This window comes from Colletotrichum truncatum, assembly GCF_014235925.2.
Source record: "Colletotrichum truncatum strain CMES1059 chromosome Unknown Contig_0001, whole genome shotgun sequence".
Taxonomy (NCBI): Eukaryota; Fungi; Ascomycota; class Sordariomycetes; order Glomerellales; family Glomerellaceae; genus Colletotrichum; species Colletotrichum truncatum.
In genome coordinates, this window is record NW_027222398.1 from 5,310,713 (window position 1) to 5,328,356 (window position 17,644).

A 17,644-nucleotide genomic window follows, 5' to 3' on the forward strand; every position below is an offset into this window, starting at 1 on the left:
ATCGCCGACTGGCCTGATGAAAGTCGTTTTTCAGGGCCGCCGGCAAATGGTCCAGTTAGTTCGCCTATGAGAAATTTCAACTGTAATGTCGCGTCGTCCTCTATCGGGCAGAGTCTACCTCGTTACAATACGACATGCTCGTGTGGCATACGTATCGATGCAACCTCCCGTGCGAGCGAGCATAACAATTGGGCCGAAAAGCACCCCTCTCTACTCTACGGCGGTCGGTCCTAATGAGATTGAGGAGGGGGGAGTGTCGGCGCCATCTGTCCGGCGTTGCCCACCCACAGTCCAACTAGGCGTCAGTTTTGCGCTCCGACCAAGGCCCTTCTTATCGCTGGCAGGCGATTTTCCCACACCCCCGGAGGCAGCTCGTCGTCGCCGGAAATCCAGAACCACACGCCTCGCCACTAATGCAAGGCACGTCCAACCACAGTCCGCTGAGGTCACACCCTTACATCGTGGTGCAGCAGAAGAGCGGCGGGCAACAACGACGACGACTCGTTGCATAGCACATAGTAAGCTCACCTGCCGCCTATCTGTGGCCTGCCAGCCAGCCCACCACGCCTATGAGAGCCTCCGCCCCCAGAAGGGCGACAGTAAGAGAGAGAAGGAGACCTAAAAGCCAAGACACTTGTGCTGGGCGGGATTTACGCTCTTTGTCGCCTCACCCGCCATGCTGAGCGGTCAGTCCCGGCCCCCTTTTTGGCCAAGACCAAGCCCCGTCCGATGATGGGATTGACAGACGGGGACCCAAGAGATATGGCTGCATTTCTTGGGATGCGGTTTTCCGGTCTTGGCTCTCGTGGCCAGCACACCACAATCCTGTTTTCTCCTGTTCCTCACTCGCATACACGCACAACATCACACAGATTCTTCCATCAGGCTTCCTTCAATTGCAGAGGAGGAGGAGAGAAAGGGGGAGCTGAGAATGGGGAGGCGGCGAGAGCGATCCCTTCCCCGAAACAGGCTCACATTATCGCGACCCTTGTGTTCCGCCTGGAAGTGAAGTAGTGGTTTATATCCCGCAGCCTCCTCCTCGCCGCCACCACCACGCATTTCGCACCTGCTATTGTGAATGGCAGGGGGGGCCAAAAACGGTCTTTGCATTTGCCCATTCTTCACATTCCACCTGTAAGCTGGCAGGCGGCCCCCCCAAAATGGGTTGGCTATTCGTAGTACTGCTAGGCTGGATTGGACATGGCCACACTCACGACAAAGAGCTCTTAAGCGAAGCGACAGCTAGGCCCTATCTTTTTCGTTCTAATCCGGGGTGAAAACCCGAACCTGTGCCGCTGCAGTGCACTGAGTCGGTCGCCTGTCGCGCCGCCCACCGCCGCAGGGAACTGTCATCCCAGCGCTTTGGGCGCTGGCCCCCCCTCTTCCCCTCTCCTCCATCATGTTTGGTCGACCGCCGACGACTCGTTCCAACACCAAGTGTGTGCGCGCCGCCAGCCATTATTTTTTTTCTGTCGTCTGATCCAGCTCAAGTCTCTTCTTTTTCTTTCTTTTTTAATGCGGTTTGATTGAGACGGGCCGCATATCCTGCATGAAATTGTAGGGGGGGTGTGTATGTGTGTGTGTGTGTCTTAACCACATGAACGGTTCACCTACCTTTTGCATATCTTGACATCACGGGGGGGTGTTTGCGTGAGCAAGGGAAGAAGAGATACAAAAGTAAGGTTTTATCTGTGTCGACTCTTCTTTTTCGAGGGGTTTCCCGCTTTGAGAAAATATCCTTGGTATGTGATGTATACAGTTGGCACGCAGACTGACGAAATGGGGGACCTCGAAATGGTGAATTGAGTTGAGGGTGTGGTTTCCAAGGCAGTGAGACAAGAAAGGGAACCCCATGTACCCCAACTCTTTTTTTTTTTTTTTTTTACCTCCCCGGCCTTGCTTGCGTCTTTAGAGGACAAGCTAAGAAAAGAGCCAAACTTGTTGCCAAGATGCACGGCTCTGGTCGTTGTACTTATTGGGAAAGGCAGAAACCGGGGGGTGTTGTTGATTGCCTCTTCTCTGTTTTTGCTTGTCGCCCATCGTGGCTTCAGACAACCAACGACGAGGAACGAACTACAACTGCTACTACTGCTGTGAACGAAACGGCATCATCCCCGCTGGATTCTACAATTTAGCTACGAGCGCGGAAAGGAAAAGGGTTCTTCTCTTGGGACTTTGCCCGCTGCCCCTCCCATATGTTACGCAAGTCGGGGAGAGCGAGCGAGCGGTAACGAAAAAGAACGTTTGAGCGTTGTAACCCCTCCCCTTCTCCCAACGACTTTGATAGAGAGTCAGTAATGATGGTCTGAGAGTCTAGCCCTAGCCTGAGCTGGTCTTGAACCTAGTTAACATCAAACTCCACACGCCATGTTGCGTCCATAGTGTTTTTTTTTTTTTTTTTTTTTTTTTTTTTTTTTTTTTTTTTTCAAAATTCCCACCCCATCTTTGATCATGTCCTTCTCAATGTTGACTAGGGTAGGGTCCCGGTGAAGCGTGTCTACTTGCTGCTTCCGGCGTTAGTATCCCTTCTGACAGATCTCATCCTCTCCCCCCTCCCCGTCCGCGTGGCCAACGATAAGAGAGGGATTCCAAAAGAGTTGGTATAGTAAGTAAGAGTTTGTTGGAACGAGTTCACTCTGTGTCACGCTGGCGCCGAGTTTCAACCACGTCCTTCCTTTTTTTTTTTTTTTTTTCCCCTTCTCCCCCACCCCCACGTGCCGCTTTACACCCCCCCTTTCATCTGTTCGAGATCTAGCCTCAAGATTCCGTCAACTGTCTTTTGATATTTTTTTTATTTTCCCGCGGTGGTTCTTGTTTTGGCGGCTGCTGCAGGTTTTCAGAGGGGGTGTACTTGTACTGTACTGTACTGTACATGGTATGGTATATGTATGCTGGGGGGGGGGCCCTTTCGCGCAGATGACATGGTGACAGGGTCGGCGGGAAAAAAAAAAGATATCATTTGGACCATTGATCACGACGACGGATCACGTCTTTGTTTGGCGTGCGTTGCAATAACGCGTGGGAACATGGGATGGGATGGAAAAAAAAAGGGGAGATGATAGCGGGAAGGGTAGTAAGACAGAGACAGAGACAGAGACAGAGAGAGAGAGAGATAGTGGTCTTCGGGGAGGGCATTTCTGCGAGATGGAATGAACCCTGCTGGTGCATTATCGCATTTCCCAGTTTTGAAACTTGTCGCCCGCCCGTTTTCCCCCGTCAAGATAACTAGCTAATAACTACTGCCTTTCTTGTCTCTGTCGTTTTCGTCCCATTATCGGGTTTGCTATCGTTGTCGCTGGTAAAAGAAGAACTCCCTACCCCCATCCCCGGCTTACCCTCCGGGCCGTTTTCTATCCTTGACGTGTTGTGCAATGCGACTGATTCGCAATCGCGCGCGATCGTCTGATGATGATGGTGATTCTTGACGAAAACATTGCGAGTAGGTTTCGGTTGCGCCGTTTTCCTGGCCGCGGTGGCAGCCGATTGCGGTGTCAACTTGAAGATGGTGTTGTTGCACTGGTGTTTAGCAGTGATGAGGTCTCACACACCAGGACAGCTGAATTCAATCGCTTGTCGTTTGATTTTCTATTCGGCTTTGTAGCAATAGGAGTCATGGTATACGCATTCGATAATGCCAGACTCATGGTTTGTGCCTGTAAGTACGAGGGAAGGGAGTTCATTTCGGTTGACAAACCTCCGTGTGTTTGCAAGAGCTTTCTCAGACTTGATTGGGTTACGAAAGTAAAAGGTTTTTTCATAACCAACTTGACAATCCACACAAATACAACTCTGATCGGCATGTCGGATATAACTCAATTCGACAGGTTCGAAATACGCGACATCTGATAATTTCCATTCATTTAATTGTCGCTGTTTAGCAAAACATTTGAGCTTGTTTGCGACCGAGTCAGTCAGGTAGTCAGATCGGCAGTCTCCTACTCCCAGCGTGTTGAAGATGCCAAACTGATACTTTGCTGGACTTGTGCATGATGCAACTCCGTGTCCACTACATGCGAAGTCTTGATGTCTGCGGAAGTTCAACGACGGACGTGGTGAATAACGCGCATACCCCTTCCATTCCCTAGGTTGGCTTGCGAACGCGTATAGAGTTGGTATGTGGTCTCGGCTCATACCGGTCGCGCCCGGCGCTGGCGACCCCGGTTTGACATTCCCGTTATCTCGGGGCATGCGTTGCGCGGGGCCGGCCTCGTACTAACCTCGTGCTAATTGGGGACGTGTTGCTGAAAGCAGGTGACAGGCCAAGCGGCCAGGAGTTTTTTACCTTTTGCGTCTACATTCAGCCCTTTGGCCGGATATTGACTGTTTTTGTTTGCTCAATTAGGGTTTGCTGGGTCGTGTGCTACGTCGAAATTAGCCACGAGGGAGGGGCATGTGGTCTTTGTACACGGCTGAGGTCGTTGAGCATATTATTCTGGTTGGCTGGGCTAGTCGTGGCTATGGCAGCTGCGGTGCTCGTCTGGATGATACAGTAGCATATTGTCAGATTCCGGTTCCTGTATCGCGGTCGACTGTCATCATCATTGTACTGTGCATGTCTGATTTGAGTACACAGAATCTCTTTGCTTGTCGAGTCCCACTTGACATCGTATTGAAGCTGTTCCGACAAAGCATCCCTCGTGGGCCCAGTGCCCCTAGGTAATTAGACCCAAAGTCAAAACCGAGCTGGCCGTCAGCCAGCCATGTGCTGGCCACTGGGAACACCCCTTGGCTGAGCGAGGCTTTGACAGAGGCTGCCTCTTTGGCCGTTCACAGCTAGCTGGCAAAGCTATGGCTTTAGCCAAGATTCTGATTGAGAGCCAAGCTTCGATCCTCGTGGAGCTCCAGCCCTTTGTTGAGCTTGTGAACAACGTCTCAGCGGACGACGATCCGCCAACCGCGCCTCCACACAAATATAATGTACAAAAAGGATTTGTGTTAGCTGTGAGGACTGATCGGCTGTCTTTGTACAGCTAACGTTGTACGTTGCGGAGGGCCTGGCGTAGCGTCTTACATGGTTCAAATTGGAGGCAAACCGTGTTTGGCATATGGAAGAATTGCCACCGTAGATGAACGTAGCTAGGAGTCTTGGTGGTTCTAAGAACGAAACCTGAGAATAGATGTGGGAAGCCCTGAAATTGGTTCTTATCAGCTCGACTGAGCATCGACAATTCAACTTTCAAAGTCTTAGAACAGCATTCTCGAAGACACTAGAGTGGCCATAACTTACAACAGCCTGGTTAGCACTTGTGTAGCTCCGTATAAGTGTAGACCTTGCAATTCATTCGTTCTCATAGACCAATTGCGATTTTCTATGACTGGTAGCAAGCGTTGCCAGCAGATGAGAGCAGATGTTTCCTGTATTCCTAGAATGTGACACGTTTCATCCTCTGCTCCCTGAGTTAGCAAGTCAACGGTCTTCTAGAGCTGGTCTAACGGCCCTTAAACCTGTATCAAGTGATTCTCCTCTGTAGCTATGGTGTATGATTTCCGCCAGAGGACTCGGTGTGGTGATTCTCTTCGACAGCGGTTCACCTCGGGTCGCCCCTATGCCACGAGACAACATCGCTCAGGCGGCCAAGAAGACCATCATCGTCAACTCTGCGCAACCCCAACCCTCTGCTGGCATCCGAGACATATGAGCTGTTGGGTATATTAATACTGATGATCAACAAGTAATCTGCCCACGCTCACCACAACCACCTTCAGGATGGTCAGGAGATTATACTGTGGCACTGCAACCCATCTTCCCTCATACCCAAGAGTGAAGCCTCCGCAGCCTATAATTGAGATCTCTGTGTTGGTTCCGATGATGACGCGCTGAACCGATGTGATTCACTACCAGGCCGCATCGACCCAATGACTTTCTCATCGTAACACATGGTCAGCCGCAGGCGGCACAAAGCGTGGCTAGTTTGATGTCACTGGGACTTGAGTTTGCCCGCTGTGCTTGTCAAACTGTCATCTTGACGACTTGATGAATGGAACTAAGGGAGGTACCAGCTTTAGAAGCTACAATGGAAGTCCCTATTGCAATTGCCTTGAAAGCTTCGGTACCTGTCAATACTGCCTTCCAAGATGAGAAAGACCGCGCCTTCCCCCTGCATGGACATCAGCATATGTCTTGTTCTCTGGCTCCCTAGGCCGTAACCAAATGTCTATGGTTTAAACCCTTGCCAGGGCTCATCTGTGGTCTCCTACTGCATATATCTCTTATTATTTTACATTCCTGCTCTCCCAATTGTAAACCAATACCGATTACCTCCTGCATCCTCACCCAGTCAAGAAGACGAACAAATTCAGATAATCAACATGATAGCCATTACTTTCGTCGTACTTTCCCTCGTGGCTTTCAGCACTGCCAATCCCATGAAGCCTCATGTTCTGCCGTTTGAAGACGCAAGCAGCAATATTGTCTTTGACATGATCCCCTTCGATGATGTCGAGAAAGCCCAATATTCGCATACCGAGGAGGGGAAGTCTACAAGCTCGATGATGATCCCCAACATTGGGACGAACTGGGGATGTATCAATGTAAGCTACCTCACTTGGTCATTTCGAGCCTCTATCATCCCAACAGCGCATATAGACCGTAGACCGTTGGGATACCGTTATACTAGACAAATATGAAGCGCCAAAAGGCGAGACAGCTAGACATAATCAAAACTGACTGATACGCCTGCAGGAACCCGGACCGGACCCTCTCGACTGCCCGCCCCTCTTCAGCGAGTGGAGCTCGGCTGTAAAGAACGAGAAGTCGATACAAATACCGGGCGGATCCTGCTTCACGATGAAGCGTAGCACATGCGAGGCTCTCGTCTGCGCGCCGGGCATCTCCGCTGAGGTGGACTGGTCGCTCGCGGAGGCGCGAATGATGAATCCCTGCCAGACGACGTGTGCCGTTAACGGAAAGGGGGGTCATTGGGGGAATGAGGATAGTTCGGTGTTGGTCATTGTCAAGCGGGCTGATGAATAGGTCTCACGGGCAGGGTGACCGTCGATGGGTGGTTGAAGGGTGACTGGCTGGCGAGAGTGGGTTCTGGTTCGAGAAGAGGAGCACATTATCCTAAAGCTGCCGTTTTCTATATCCTTCAAAGTATATATATTAAAACGAGATTGGTCGGTGAGAGACCTGACTACAGTCGTTTTCCTGCTGGATGTGGAGTACGCTGTGACTTGAACCTTTACTCGCCACTTATTAATCCTGTTGCTCTCAAACCCCATTTCAGTCCCTCTCAATCTGGTAGCACGACAAGAATCTAATGAGTACAGGAATCAAGACTTTTTATCCTGTATGAACCGACTGGCAGTCTGCAGAGTACCTTGACCAGTCCGGCCGTTTACAGAACCTGCCGGTTTGCATGGTGTAGCTTGGATTCACATGAACCAGTATCAATAAAGTTCAATTCATCAAGATACACTCAGAAGAAGTCGAATTAATTAGGTCAGATAACCATTCTTCACAAACGATGATGTCGAGGCTGTCGTCTATCACGATAGACGACATATTCGAGGTCAAGACAAGGTGAGGAATTATCGGCCCAGTGAAACGCGGCGCCAGGCGACCCTGCTCGGGATCTACCGAACAGTGGGGTAGCGACCACAATCAAGATCCAACATCAACACCAACACCAACACCAACACCAACACCAACATATCCAATCACAAATACACACCACCAAACTGCTCCTCAACCCGCAAACACACCTACCAAACCTACTACACCGACAAAAACTCACAAATACTGAACCGCCACACAATGGTCCGTTCCGCTGACATCTTCCCAAACACCATCGCCCCCCATACTGACGACCGCAGAACAAGGACGCAAGCCACACATACGTGCACATGCACCGCGCGCGCGACGCCGACCTCTTTGAGGACTTTTGCAAGGACAAGCTCCCCGACGACGAGGTGTACGTGCCGCCGCAGCACCAGCCGATTAACCCGGAAGACGAGGACGACGTCGTGCCGGACCAGCACGCGGCGTTCGGCATCACCAAGGCGACGCAGCGCCAGCGCGAGGCGGCGTGGAAGGATCTGGGGCTGTCGGGGCTCATGAACCGCGGGCCTGGCGGCGGGAAGGCCAAGGGCGCTGCGGGCGGGAGCCGTATGCCGCGGTAGGATGTGTGTTTTATGTGATGCATGATGCGGGATGTTCTTTTTTTCTGGCGTTATGGTATACCCGGGTTTGATTCTGCGTTGGAGCTCCAATGACTTTGGACGCTCTATGCGCGCACGGTGGAATATTGCTACGAGGAGTGGGATGTTTGGAAGGTGTGGTGGTATCGTGGGGATGAGTAGTTTTATTTCACCAACGAAGAGCACGCTTCTTCGCGACCGTTCAAGCATCAACAGTCCCCAGCGTGATATAGACGTCCATTCAAACGGCAGACAAACCATGCCCAAATGACATTCTTTTGGAAAATCCCACGCCCAAAACGCCTCCCATGCCCTAGGAACGCCATCAATCAATAATCGTTCAGCAGCAGCAGCAATTCAACCCCTCCACCCGCTAGTTCTTGCCCAGGTATCCCTCCCTCTCCAGCACCTCCGACCGGAACTTAACGAGAAAGACAGTCTTGCCGGGCCACATCTCGTTGTCGTCCTTGCTGGCGATGTTGTGCGCGCTCACCCTCGCGGGGAACCCTGCGCCATCGCAGATGCCCTCGACGATGCCGGCGACGAAGGCGGCACAGTTGAGCTGCGACATCTCGCGGGGCACGCTGATGAATGCGTTGACGAGCGGCTCGTTGTCTATAATCATATACTCGTCGGGCTTGGCCGGGTCGGCGGACTTTTCAAGACGGTCGGCCTGCCGGCCAAAGAGGTGTTGCCAGCAGGATTGTTTGATGAAGTGCAGAAGGGCGATGATGGTTAGCGGGCGCACCTGAGTGCGGGGCGGCTCGCGGAAGAGGAGGAGATCAAGGAGTTTGAGGCCTATCGAGTGGCCCTGGACGTTTAAGCTGGTTGCGACCAAGAGTCAGTCTTAGGAGTGGTCTAGAAAGGATGTATTGTTCCTCCATGGGCTAGGAGGTAATGGAACACGTACCGTTGCTCCAACTCGGCGATTCCTTTCACATTGCGCTGGGCATACGAGACCATCTCGCTAAAGAGGTATGCGAAGCTGGACTGGCTGAGCTCGGCCGTCTTGGTGCGGTTGAGGGGACGGTGGTAGATTGTCTTTCCATTGGAGGGGTAGCGCAACCCGGGAGTCTCCTTGTCCGGGATGCTCTTTGTTGTTGGTAGGTTCGCCATGATTCCGTGTGCTCGGTGTATGCGCAGGTTGGTGAGGTTTATCGGGTTGTGGGATGTCGCATCTGCTTGTTGTCGGGCAGGGAGGTGGCTAGCTGTCCGAATTGGGGAAGACCTTTGGGCGCTCGCGCGAGGTGACGTTGGAAAGGCTGCAGGATTTGGGGCAGCTGTCGTGGCGCTGTTTGGGAGAGTTGGGGGTTGGAGACAGCCTTATCGGCGATAACGATAAGAGCTTTAACCCACCTTCTTTTGGACGATGAAGCTTCAATTTGAAGGACACAAAGCATCAAAATTGGAGAAAATGGTTGATATTTGAAAATGACGGTAGGGATCAAATATTTTGGCATAAATTGGAGCCACCAAGGTTATATATATGAAGCAATCATGTCCGTCTAGTCCCCATTCCCAATGTAGCTATGTTCTACTCTGCTCTTTTCACCGCCCTCTACCTATTACTCTGAGCGCCTATTGCTTTGTCTATATACTCAAATAATCCAACATAAACATATTCAGGTTCACTGTTCAAGAGGCTAAGATAGTTCAAGTAGCCAGAAGGCGCTCGGCAATCTATGCGCCAACGCCCTTCTCAACGGCACCGCCAAGGTAGTCCTCAGATTCACCAATCAGCTTACCGCCCGCAACCCAGCGGGCCGTACGGGCTTCGCGCTTCTCCTTGCACATGCTATTGAGAGCGGGCCAGTAGGTAGAATGGTCGTAATCAAACTCGAGCTTGCCGTCGCTGAACTCGGTCCACAGCTGCTCCTCGGGGACGTACTGTCGCATGTCCTCGTTGAACTTGAGCTTGTCACGCGTCATGGGGTCAATGAAGGGTGTGATGAGACGGAAGAAGCCATTGACGACCCAAGGAACTGTTCTTATGTAAGTATAGAGTAATGGCCCAAAGGAAAAGAAAAAGACAAAGAAAAAAGAAAAGCAAAAAACTAACCGTTGATAATGAGAGCTTTGCCCAGACGTTCCGGGTAATGCGTCTGCAGGATGTTTAGCACCTCACGTGCCTGGCCGATACCGGGGGCGGTATTGGAGCGGCTCTTGGAACTCTTGAAGTTGATAAGCAGGGCCAACTTCTCCTGTTGCGCGGGCATGAGCTCAATAACGCGCTCGACCATAAATACAAGGTGCTGGACCTGGCGCGGTGATGGCTCCGTGTTCTGGCGGCCCGGGTTGAGGTAAAGGCAAGGCCGGCGCTCCTTGTCGAAGCCGACGATGATTTGCTTACCGGTCTCGTTCTCAGGCGAGATGTGCTCGGGGGTCAGACCCTCAACGCCGTACTCGCGACGCCAGACAAGAGTTTCCAAGAGACGCTTCTCGGCGTCCTTGGGGACCCATTTCGTGGCACGCAGGTAGCGAAGCAGACACTCGCGTGTCAGCCACTGGCGCTCGCTGTCGGTCAGGGGTCCGGACTTGTCGGCAGCGGAACATTTCACCTCGGTCCAGGAGCGGACTTGAGACAAGAGACCGTCGTACTTCTCCTGCTGTTCCGAGGTCAAGGCCGGGAGAGCCGGGGTGGATGATTCCGGGGTAGGCGAGTCGATGGGTGTCTTGCGCGGGCCTGAGGGCGCGGCGGCCTTCTCCTGCAAACCGGCAGCAGCCGGGGTCTGATCGGCAACGGTGGCGGCCATTGCGGCGAACGGAAGGGGGATGATCTTCGGGTGAATAGAGACCCGAGGGGTAGTGGCTGGAACGGGGCGAGGGGGTGGTCAAGTAGGATCAGATGTTTTGACCTGACTCTGACTTGACTATGACTTGACTGAGAGATGATCGGAAAGGGATGTGGGGATGTTGTGTAAGTTTGTTTGAGTGTCGCGCCAAGTTCGAGTCGTGTGGTGAGCTTGTCGCAAGCGCAGCCGATGGAAAAGGGGCGGACCGACCGGGCGGGCGTGTTGAGTTTTTTTGGGAGCTCACACACCGCTAGAAAGCAGCACAAAAGGGCTGACGCGGTATTGATTTATGAGTGAGATGAGATGAAATGAGATGAGCCCATGCCGGGAAGCTCAGTTCCGGGCGGTAGTGTCCGCACCAGGTGGTCCCCAAAAGGGCCCCCAAGGTCCCGCTATGAAGACTGGCAATAGTGCGTCTTACAGCATATCTGACTGCAGATGCAAGGGCTGAGGGATCGTCCAGGTGGAGCCCTAAAGGTTGAGTTTATTGAAGAAGAATTGAGTCCCATGGAAACAGCTATGAATGATGCAGGCAGGCAGATCTTGATCTTTGATCTTGGTTTTGATGTTGATCTTGATGTTGGTGTCTGTGGCTGGATATGATGTGCATTGAGATGCAAAGAAATTGTTAGCGCTGCAGCCCAACAATCATTTTTACTCACAACTCAACATTTCAATATCTCAAGATTGGCAGGTACTTCACGTGTTACTACTCCAGCGCTGTGCTCGTGCTCTTGCACACCCGGCTACAACTGCTGTGGCAGCCAAGCAGTCCATACATGGCAACAGCGGTCCATGATGATTCTTGGCCTTTGAAGCGAAATGTCTATTTTTCGAGGCTCGGGACCCTGTCAAGCTGTAAAATGCTCGGCAAAATCTACCCACTCCCTTCCCCCCATAGCCGGAGCCTGATGACACCGTTCAGTTCTAGCGTTGCTGCTGGAAAGAACCCCCACTCCACCTGCAGCTGCCTAAAAGTTTCCTTACACTGTACCTAGTCAGGCCAGTACCAGTGCAGTGGACTTTCCCCGAGATTCAGGTCCAGATTGCTGCTACCCAAACTGCACCGGAGATCGGTACGTACCGGTCACATCTCCGCCCCCAGTCCAGATGTGCCCCCCCCCCCCCCCAATCTTTACCTGCCTGAAATGTTGGCCAATGAGCCCGCCGGCGGTTTCTGCGCAATCATCGGTACTTGAAACCTCCGACCTACCTCCATCAACCTTCCAGACAATTCGCAGGCCTTTCTGACGACGGACAGATGTCTTCCTGTCTCTTATTGAGTCATTTTTCGGTGTCTATCCCAATATCCAAACCAAGGGAATCCAAGACTAACAACTATCGATCCAGTCTTCAACCCACTCCACACCGCCCACCCTATTTGCACAGATGAACGGCTCTTTCAATGTGTCGCTATGACGATACCAGCATAACACTGGCTAGCTCGAGGAAAATCAATGCTATCGAAGCCACTAACCGATCGTTTGGGACATGCCAACTCTTTTTTTCTCCTGCTTGCAAGCCAACGATATCCCATTAAATTTTTTCGCGTGGCTATCTTGTCCCAATCGAGTGATGTACGACCAGACGGACTACTTCCATTCCTCGCTCGGCCGGTTTCTTCGCCTTCCGTGTCCGTGGCTGATCACGCTGGTCCTCCCAGCTGCCCGGAACACAAACCATCCGAGTTTGTGGCCGCAGTCAAGCTCGAATGCTAGAGTCTGTGACCCTTGTCAGGCGTGTCAACCCCTCCACTCCACCTCGTCTCCTCTTCCTGAAAACTAAAGTCGGTTGTTCGTTTCCGAGCCATGGCCATCCCTTCGAGATCGGTCGGCATCGCCATCTACTGCTATTGCGGGGACACCAAAATTCTGCCTTTTGAGTTTCTTCAACCACAAACTATGAACTCATCCCATCCGTGCGGAGATCGTCCGTCGTCCCAGGCTCTGTCCGTTGCGTGCCTGCCACCCACTTCCCGCCCCTTCATGGCAGCCGCATCCGTTCTTATCCCGTCTGCTGCCCCCTCCAGACAACCTCGACATCACGGGACGCCCTTGTTTCCTCTTGTCGGCTCCTGGACGGATCTTCGTCACACCAACCCCGCCACAAAAACACCCGGTGTGCTCTCGGGACTTTTAAGCTCCATTCTCCATACTTGATCGCCACGGCTCCCGACTTGAAAAGCCCAACCCGTAACCTCGCGAGCCCAAACTCCCGGATCGACATCTGGGATTCGAGCCTTTCGTAAATGGATGTTTCGCTGTTTATCTCTTTCTTGAAGCTCTCCTCTCAGAGCTCTTAAACATGGTTACTCTGCTCCCTTCTCCCTGGCCACGTCCAGATCTCAAGAAAGTCTCTGTTCACGCACCCGAAAGGCTGTCCTCCTGGTTCAACATGCCGCTCTCCATCTACCTTGTGCAGGGCTTCGTCGCCGTCCTGCTGGTCATCTTTGGTGTCAACATACAGACAACCGTGGCTCAAGCAACACCGCCGGCATGTGTGAATCAAGACCAGCCGAACCCGCTCTCGAGCCAGCACCCAAACAACGCAACTGGTGTTCTGAACGTTACCATGGCTATTATCCCAATCCCAATGTCAGCAGCACGATCAATGGTTCCTTTTGGTATTCTGGAAAACGCACTTCGAGCTGTGATGCCCGATTTCCCCGCCGGCATGTACCCTGTTGTGGTCCAGGCCGGGCATGACCACGATATTCGGTTTCAAGACATCGGTATTCCCGACTTCAGCGTAAGATCTTCATAAGTTGTGACACTACTTGGATACGTTAGCTAATTTATTATTGTGCAGAGAGCTGGCTTTGAATTCCCCTTCGTGGATCTCTTGGGTGACGGCACATCAAGTTTCCGTTGGGCTCCCGAGCAACTCATTTCAGCCTCCAACCCAATGGCTGTCAGCGGTTCTCAGGCATACGGCACCGAGGTTCACGCGGCCACTTTTGATCCCGAATGCAACGCCTTTGGGGTGCTTCCTCAAGGGGGCACGTACTTCAACGGTTCGGCCGGCGGCAAGTCCATGGCTCTGGAGATGCAGCGGGCGCCCGCAGACCAGCCGATTCCGTACACCTTGGCCATGTTTGATACCATTGTCAATCAGCCCATCTTCGCCAACGGCTCAACCTGCGATCAACAGATCCGGCTCTTCAACACTTCTTTGACCCAGGGCGCTTTTGAGCCGGTCCCCGTGCGCGGAACTGTCAAATCCAACCTGGGTCCATTCCGCGCCGACACCAATTTTCCCGATGCCGTCGGCTTCCAGGCCGCTACGCCGTTCATCGAAAACAACTACCTTCCTTGCGACATGTTTAGAGGATACAACCCGGCCAAAACCACTTGATACCCACTTTCTGCATTTCGTTATTTTTGGAGTTTCGGATCGGCTAGAGTTGACGGAAGGGGCCATTTTCACGACCTCACGATAGTATGACCGTATATACATGTTGGAAATGGGCTTGGTCCTATTTGCATACATAATATAAAAGTGCAGACCACGTGGTACTGCTATATCTTTCTAATACTTGCTCCATCTACCGTTAACGTTTGTCCGGATATTGAGTGCCTTGTGAGGAAGGGCACAGTGATAGTGTTCTATCCAAACCGGCAAATGTTGATGACTTTTCACCTCAAGTAGAACCAGACCTGCCCACCTCCCCTACGAGATCCATAATCGTCTGCGTTTGACGCAGCTGTTTCCTCAGCCTATCATCTCGGAGACACGTCTGTCTGAATCCCTCAAGTGCCGCCCACTCATGAAACTCCCGGTATTCCTCCGGCGTACACGCAACACCGAGCTTCATGGTCAAATTGGTCTCAAACCGCAGCTTCGTCATTTGCTTCCATTGCGCATCACCCACTTTGAACGGTAATTCGGACGGATCTGTCACCACGTCTGTGGCGTGCTTCCCCAGAATCGCCTTCTAGGCAGATTTGCGTACAAGCATTATGGAAATACAGTCTCCGCTGGGCAACCGCAGTTTGTATGACAGATGGCTTGACAGGCGCACGATATTATCGAAAGGGCCTAGCTCAGTCACGAAGGTCGGATGAAGGTAGCGTTCCCGTTTCACATCCAGGAGAGGGAACTCGCGTCCCTCGTACCGGTTGCAAGGATTAAGATCGCCGAGGACGAAGTGTGGAATCCGCGACGCGGGGATGCGGCCGAGGTATAAAAATATGCTTCCTAGTGTCCTTCTGCGCTGCTTCTCATCCATCGACACGCAGCGGTTGAAGAAAGGGAGGCCGAGAGAAGCGAGGAAGGTCAGGAAGCGGAACATCGCGGGCCAGACGGTATCTTTGTCATCCAGGTTACCGAGGCGTCCTTTTTCAGGGAACATCAGGGCCATGTTGTACCCTCCGAACCCAAAGTCCGTCGCGAGCTTCAAGGTATCTCGGGTAGCCTGTCCCTTGCGTTCCTCTTCCTGCCGATGGAGCGTCTCATACCTCATCGCTGACGCCAGCGGCGGAAGCATCGTTGGTATATACGGGAAGTGACGGCAGCGAAGCGGCTCTTCGCGTTCTATTGTTGCCCTGAAGCGGTTCGTGTCACGCAGTTCGTCCTCCGCCAGCTTTTCGGCTTCGGAAATCACCTCTCCCTTGAACTGCTCAAGCTCGTCGTTGACCCAAAGGGCGTATTGCGTCCAGAGGACCTCAAAAGCGCGCAAGATGCAGTGCACCTTCTGATCGGATCTCTCGAATCCGGCGCACGATCTCCTCGCCCTTTCTCTTGAACGCAATCGTGTCGTTGTCAGCCACTTGATGCCGCTGGCTCCAGTGGCCCTCCCATACTTTCCAGAGCCGGATGCCCTCGGCATTCCAGATACGTGCCCGACGGTGGTTATCCCACCGAGTCGTGAATCCGTGGATCCGGGCGTCTCGGAAGCTTAAAGAATACACCTGGTTTGGGCCTTGGACGGGAGTGGCGTCGCCGCTGGAGAAGAGGGGTTGAAGGGGGTCTCGGTAGAAGAGCCTGCGAAAAAGCTCGAGGCGGAAGAATGTTTCGTGGACGCGTGTTTGGTATTTCTCGTTGCGAGTGGTGTATTTGTCCCGTGCCAGGAATACACCGACACCGAGGTCCGCGTGCATTCCGGCGTCCCGCGATTGACCGCACAGAGCGGAGGCACATAGATCGTCGTCTTGGTCTTTGCTTTTCTGCCTCTCCCTACTCACTTTGCTGATGTGGTCTCGTATGAGCACGTCGATGGCTCTGAGTAGATTGAGAAGATCGCGAAAACGGCTCAGCTCTCGCGGGTGGGCGAACCGTCTTTGGTAGCCGGCGCTGGTGAGGTACGGATTCGGGAGCCTGTCTCGGTAGACGCCTGCTTCGTATTCTGCCATGAACACTTTGACGCGGGTGCGGAACTGGCGGATGTGTTCGCGCCGGCCGCGTCTGGGGGCGTGGATGGTTGCTAAAGCGACATTTCTGGCAGAAGAAGGGATGAGGAGGCTTATTAGCCAGTTGATGTTGCGGGAGACGGCGTGTTCTATGTTCCGGGAGGACTGAATAAAAGTTAGTCTGTGGTAGGATTCGAGATGTTGGAGGACTTTATGTTGGAGCTCTGGGGGTAGAGCTGTAAAGAGGGTTGCTTTGTTCATGATGTACGTAGTTTAGTTTGTAGGAGATGGGATTGGAGTTGAGGAAGTATTCATGATGAGATGGAGAGTCGGCAGTTCTTGTGTCAACGTTGAGTTGGGCTTGTGTTTAAAAGTGTTCTCACAGGCGCTGGTGTTGAAGATGCTGTTCAATAGCTTCATCATGAGGTTTATGCTGGAAGGCTCTGACATGATTATCGGTGAAGAAAGTCGTGTCTCGATTGTCGTAGAGGACAAGAGATGCATTATATGAATCATCATCCTTGACTCTTGCTCTAAGCTGTAGAGGTTCTTTCTGTCGGCTCCATCGATGTGCTTCTAGTAAGCAGTCACCTGCATACCTTTGTCGGCATCGTTTATATGCCTATTCACTGGTTTCCTTTGACACTGCTTTCTTTGATATGCGATCCGCCTTGGCACAGATGCTTGTTACTTCCCCAGGCTTTTTGGGACCAAGACTTGAGTCTGCAGGGCTGTCGCTTCAACTTGCGCATATCGGGGTGATGTGCACCTTGGCACTAACAGATCGTTGGCGCGGCACATCATCTCACTCTCTCATTGGGTCTGGAACGTAAAACAACAACCAGCTTAACTTAGTCCAATGCATCTTTGCTTACTGTAAGTCTCTTTCGAATAGTGATTTACTTGTGTTAACATGTAACCGGCCAAGAGTACTTATTTCAACTAAAGCTGCCTTGTTCACGATACCCAGACGACGTTAAAGATAGGTTTATGCAGGTTTAAGGTATCGGAAGCGGGAAGCTTAATGTACCTAGATAGATGGATGCAGTGTTGTATGAAAAAGAAACGTATTTTCCACTTTGTTTTCTCAAGCATATTTGAAAGCTGCCATCGTCATTGGATTAAAAGACACGGCAAGCTTTTGAATATGTAGGAAGATTTCATCCCAGGATTGTAGTGTCACTTCTCAGCTGATGAAAGAGTAAAAAAACAAAGGGAGTTGGGGGGGGATAAGGCGGCAACTACAGACGAAGGATCGACAAATGGCGCGCTTCAGAAGACCTCCTTCGGACGGATCGAAAACGCAACTAGAAACAGTGGACAAGGTGCTGCAACATGGCTGGCGACCGTTGAGCGGGGCCCGCT

The 17,644-nt window shown here is 52.2% G+C and overlaps 6 protein-coding genes across 6 annotated transcripts; 3 read left to right on the forward strand and 3 right to left on the reverse strand.

Moving 5' to 3' along the window:
• Window positions 1–6,309: 6,309 nt before the first annotated feature.
• Window positions 6,310–6,973, forward strand: CTRU02_201497 (uncharacterized protein; the record flags this gene model as incomplete). Its single annotated transcript, XM_036732601.2, has 2 exons — window positions 6,310–6,531; window positions 6,683–6,973. The coding sequence occupies 2 exons, from the start codon at window positions 6,310–6,312 to the stop codon at window positions 6,971–6,973; spliced, it is 513 nt and encodes a 170-aa protein (XP_036575718.2).
• Window positions 6,974–7,469: 496 nt separating this feature from the next.
• On the forward strand, window positions 7,470–8,121 carry CTRU02_201498 (protein kinase; the record flags this gene model as incomplete). Its single annotated transcript, XM_036732602.1, has 3 exons — window positions 7,470–7,522; window positions 7,609–7,759; window positions 7,816–8,121. 3 exons carry the CDS (start codon window positions 7,470–7,472, stop codon window positions 8,119–8,121), a joined length of 510 nt encoding a protein of 169 aa, XP_036575719.1.
• Window positions 8,122–8,512: 391 nt separating this feature from the next.
• Window positions 8,513–9,255, reverse strand: CTRU02_201499 (transporter particle component; the record flags this gene model as incomplete). The annotated part of the gene is made up of 2 exons (XM_036732603.1): window positions 8,513–8,963; window positions 9,050–9,255. The coding sequence occupies 2 exons, from the start codon at window positions 9,253–9,255 to the stop codon at window positions 8,513–8,515; spliced, it is 657 nt and encodes a 218-aa protein (XP_036575720.1).
• Window positions 9,256–9,819: 564 nt separating this feature from the next.
• Window positions 9,820–10,892, reverse strand: CTRU02_201500 (cral trio domain-containing protein; the record flags this gene model as incomplete). The annotated part of the gene is made up of 2 exons (XM_036732604.1): window positions 9,820–10,121; window positions 10,199–10,892. The coding sequence occupies 2 exons, from the start codon at window positions 10,890–10,892 to the stop codon at window positions 9,820–9,822; spliced, it is 996 nt and encodes a 331-aa protein (XP_036575721.1).
• Window positions 10,893–13,235: 2,343 nt separating this feature from the next.
• Window positions 13,236–14,285, forward strand: CTRU02_201501 (uncharacterized protein; the record flags this gene model as incomplete). The annotated part of the gene is made up of 2 exons (XM_036732605.1): window positions 13,236–13,679; window positions 13,740–14,285. 2 exons carry the CDS (start codon window positions 13,236–13,238, stop codon window positions 14,283–14,285), a joined length of 990 nt encoding a protein of 329 aa, XP_036575722.1.
• Window positions 14,286–15,595: 1,310 nt separating this feature from the next.
• CTRU02_201502 (uncharacterized protein) lies at window positions 15,596–16,540 on the reverse strand (the record flags this gene model as incomplete). The annotated part of the gene is made up of 1 exon (XM_036732606.1): window positions 15,596–16,540. One exon carries the CDS (start codon window positions 16,538–16,540, stop codon window positions 15,596–15,598), a length of 945 nt encoding a protein of 314 aa, XP_036575723.1.
• Window positions 16,541–17,644: the final 1,104 nt, after the last annotated feature.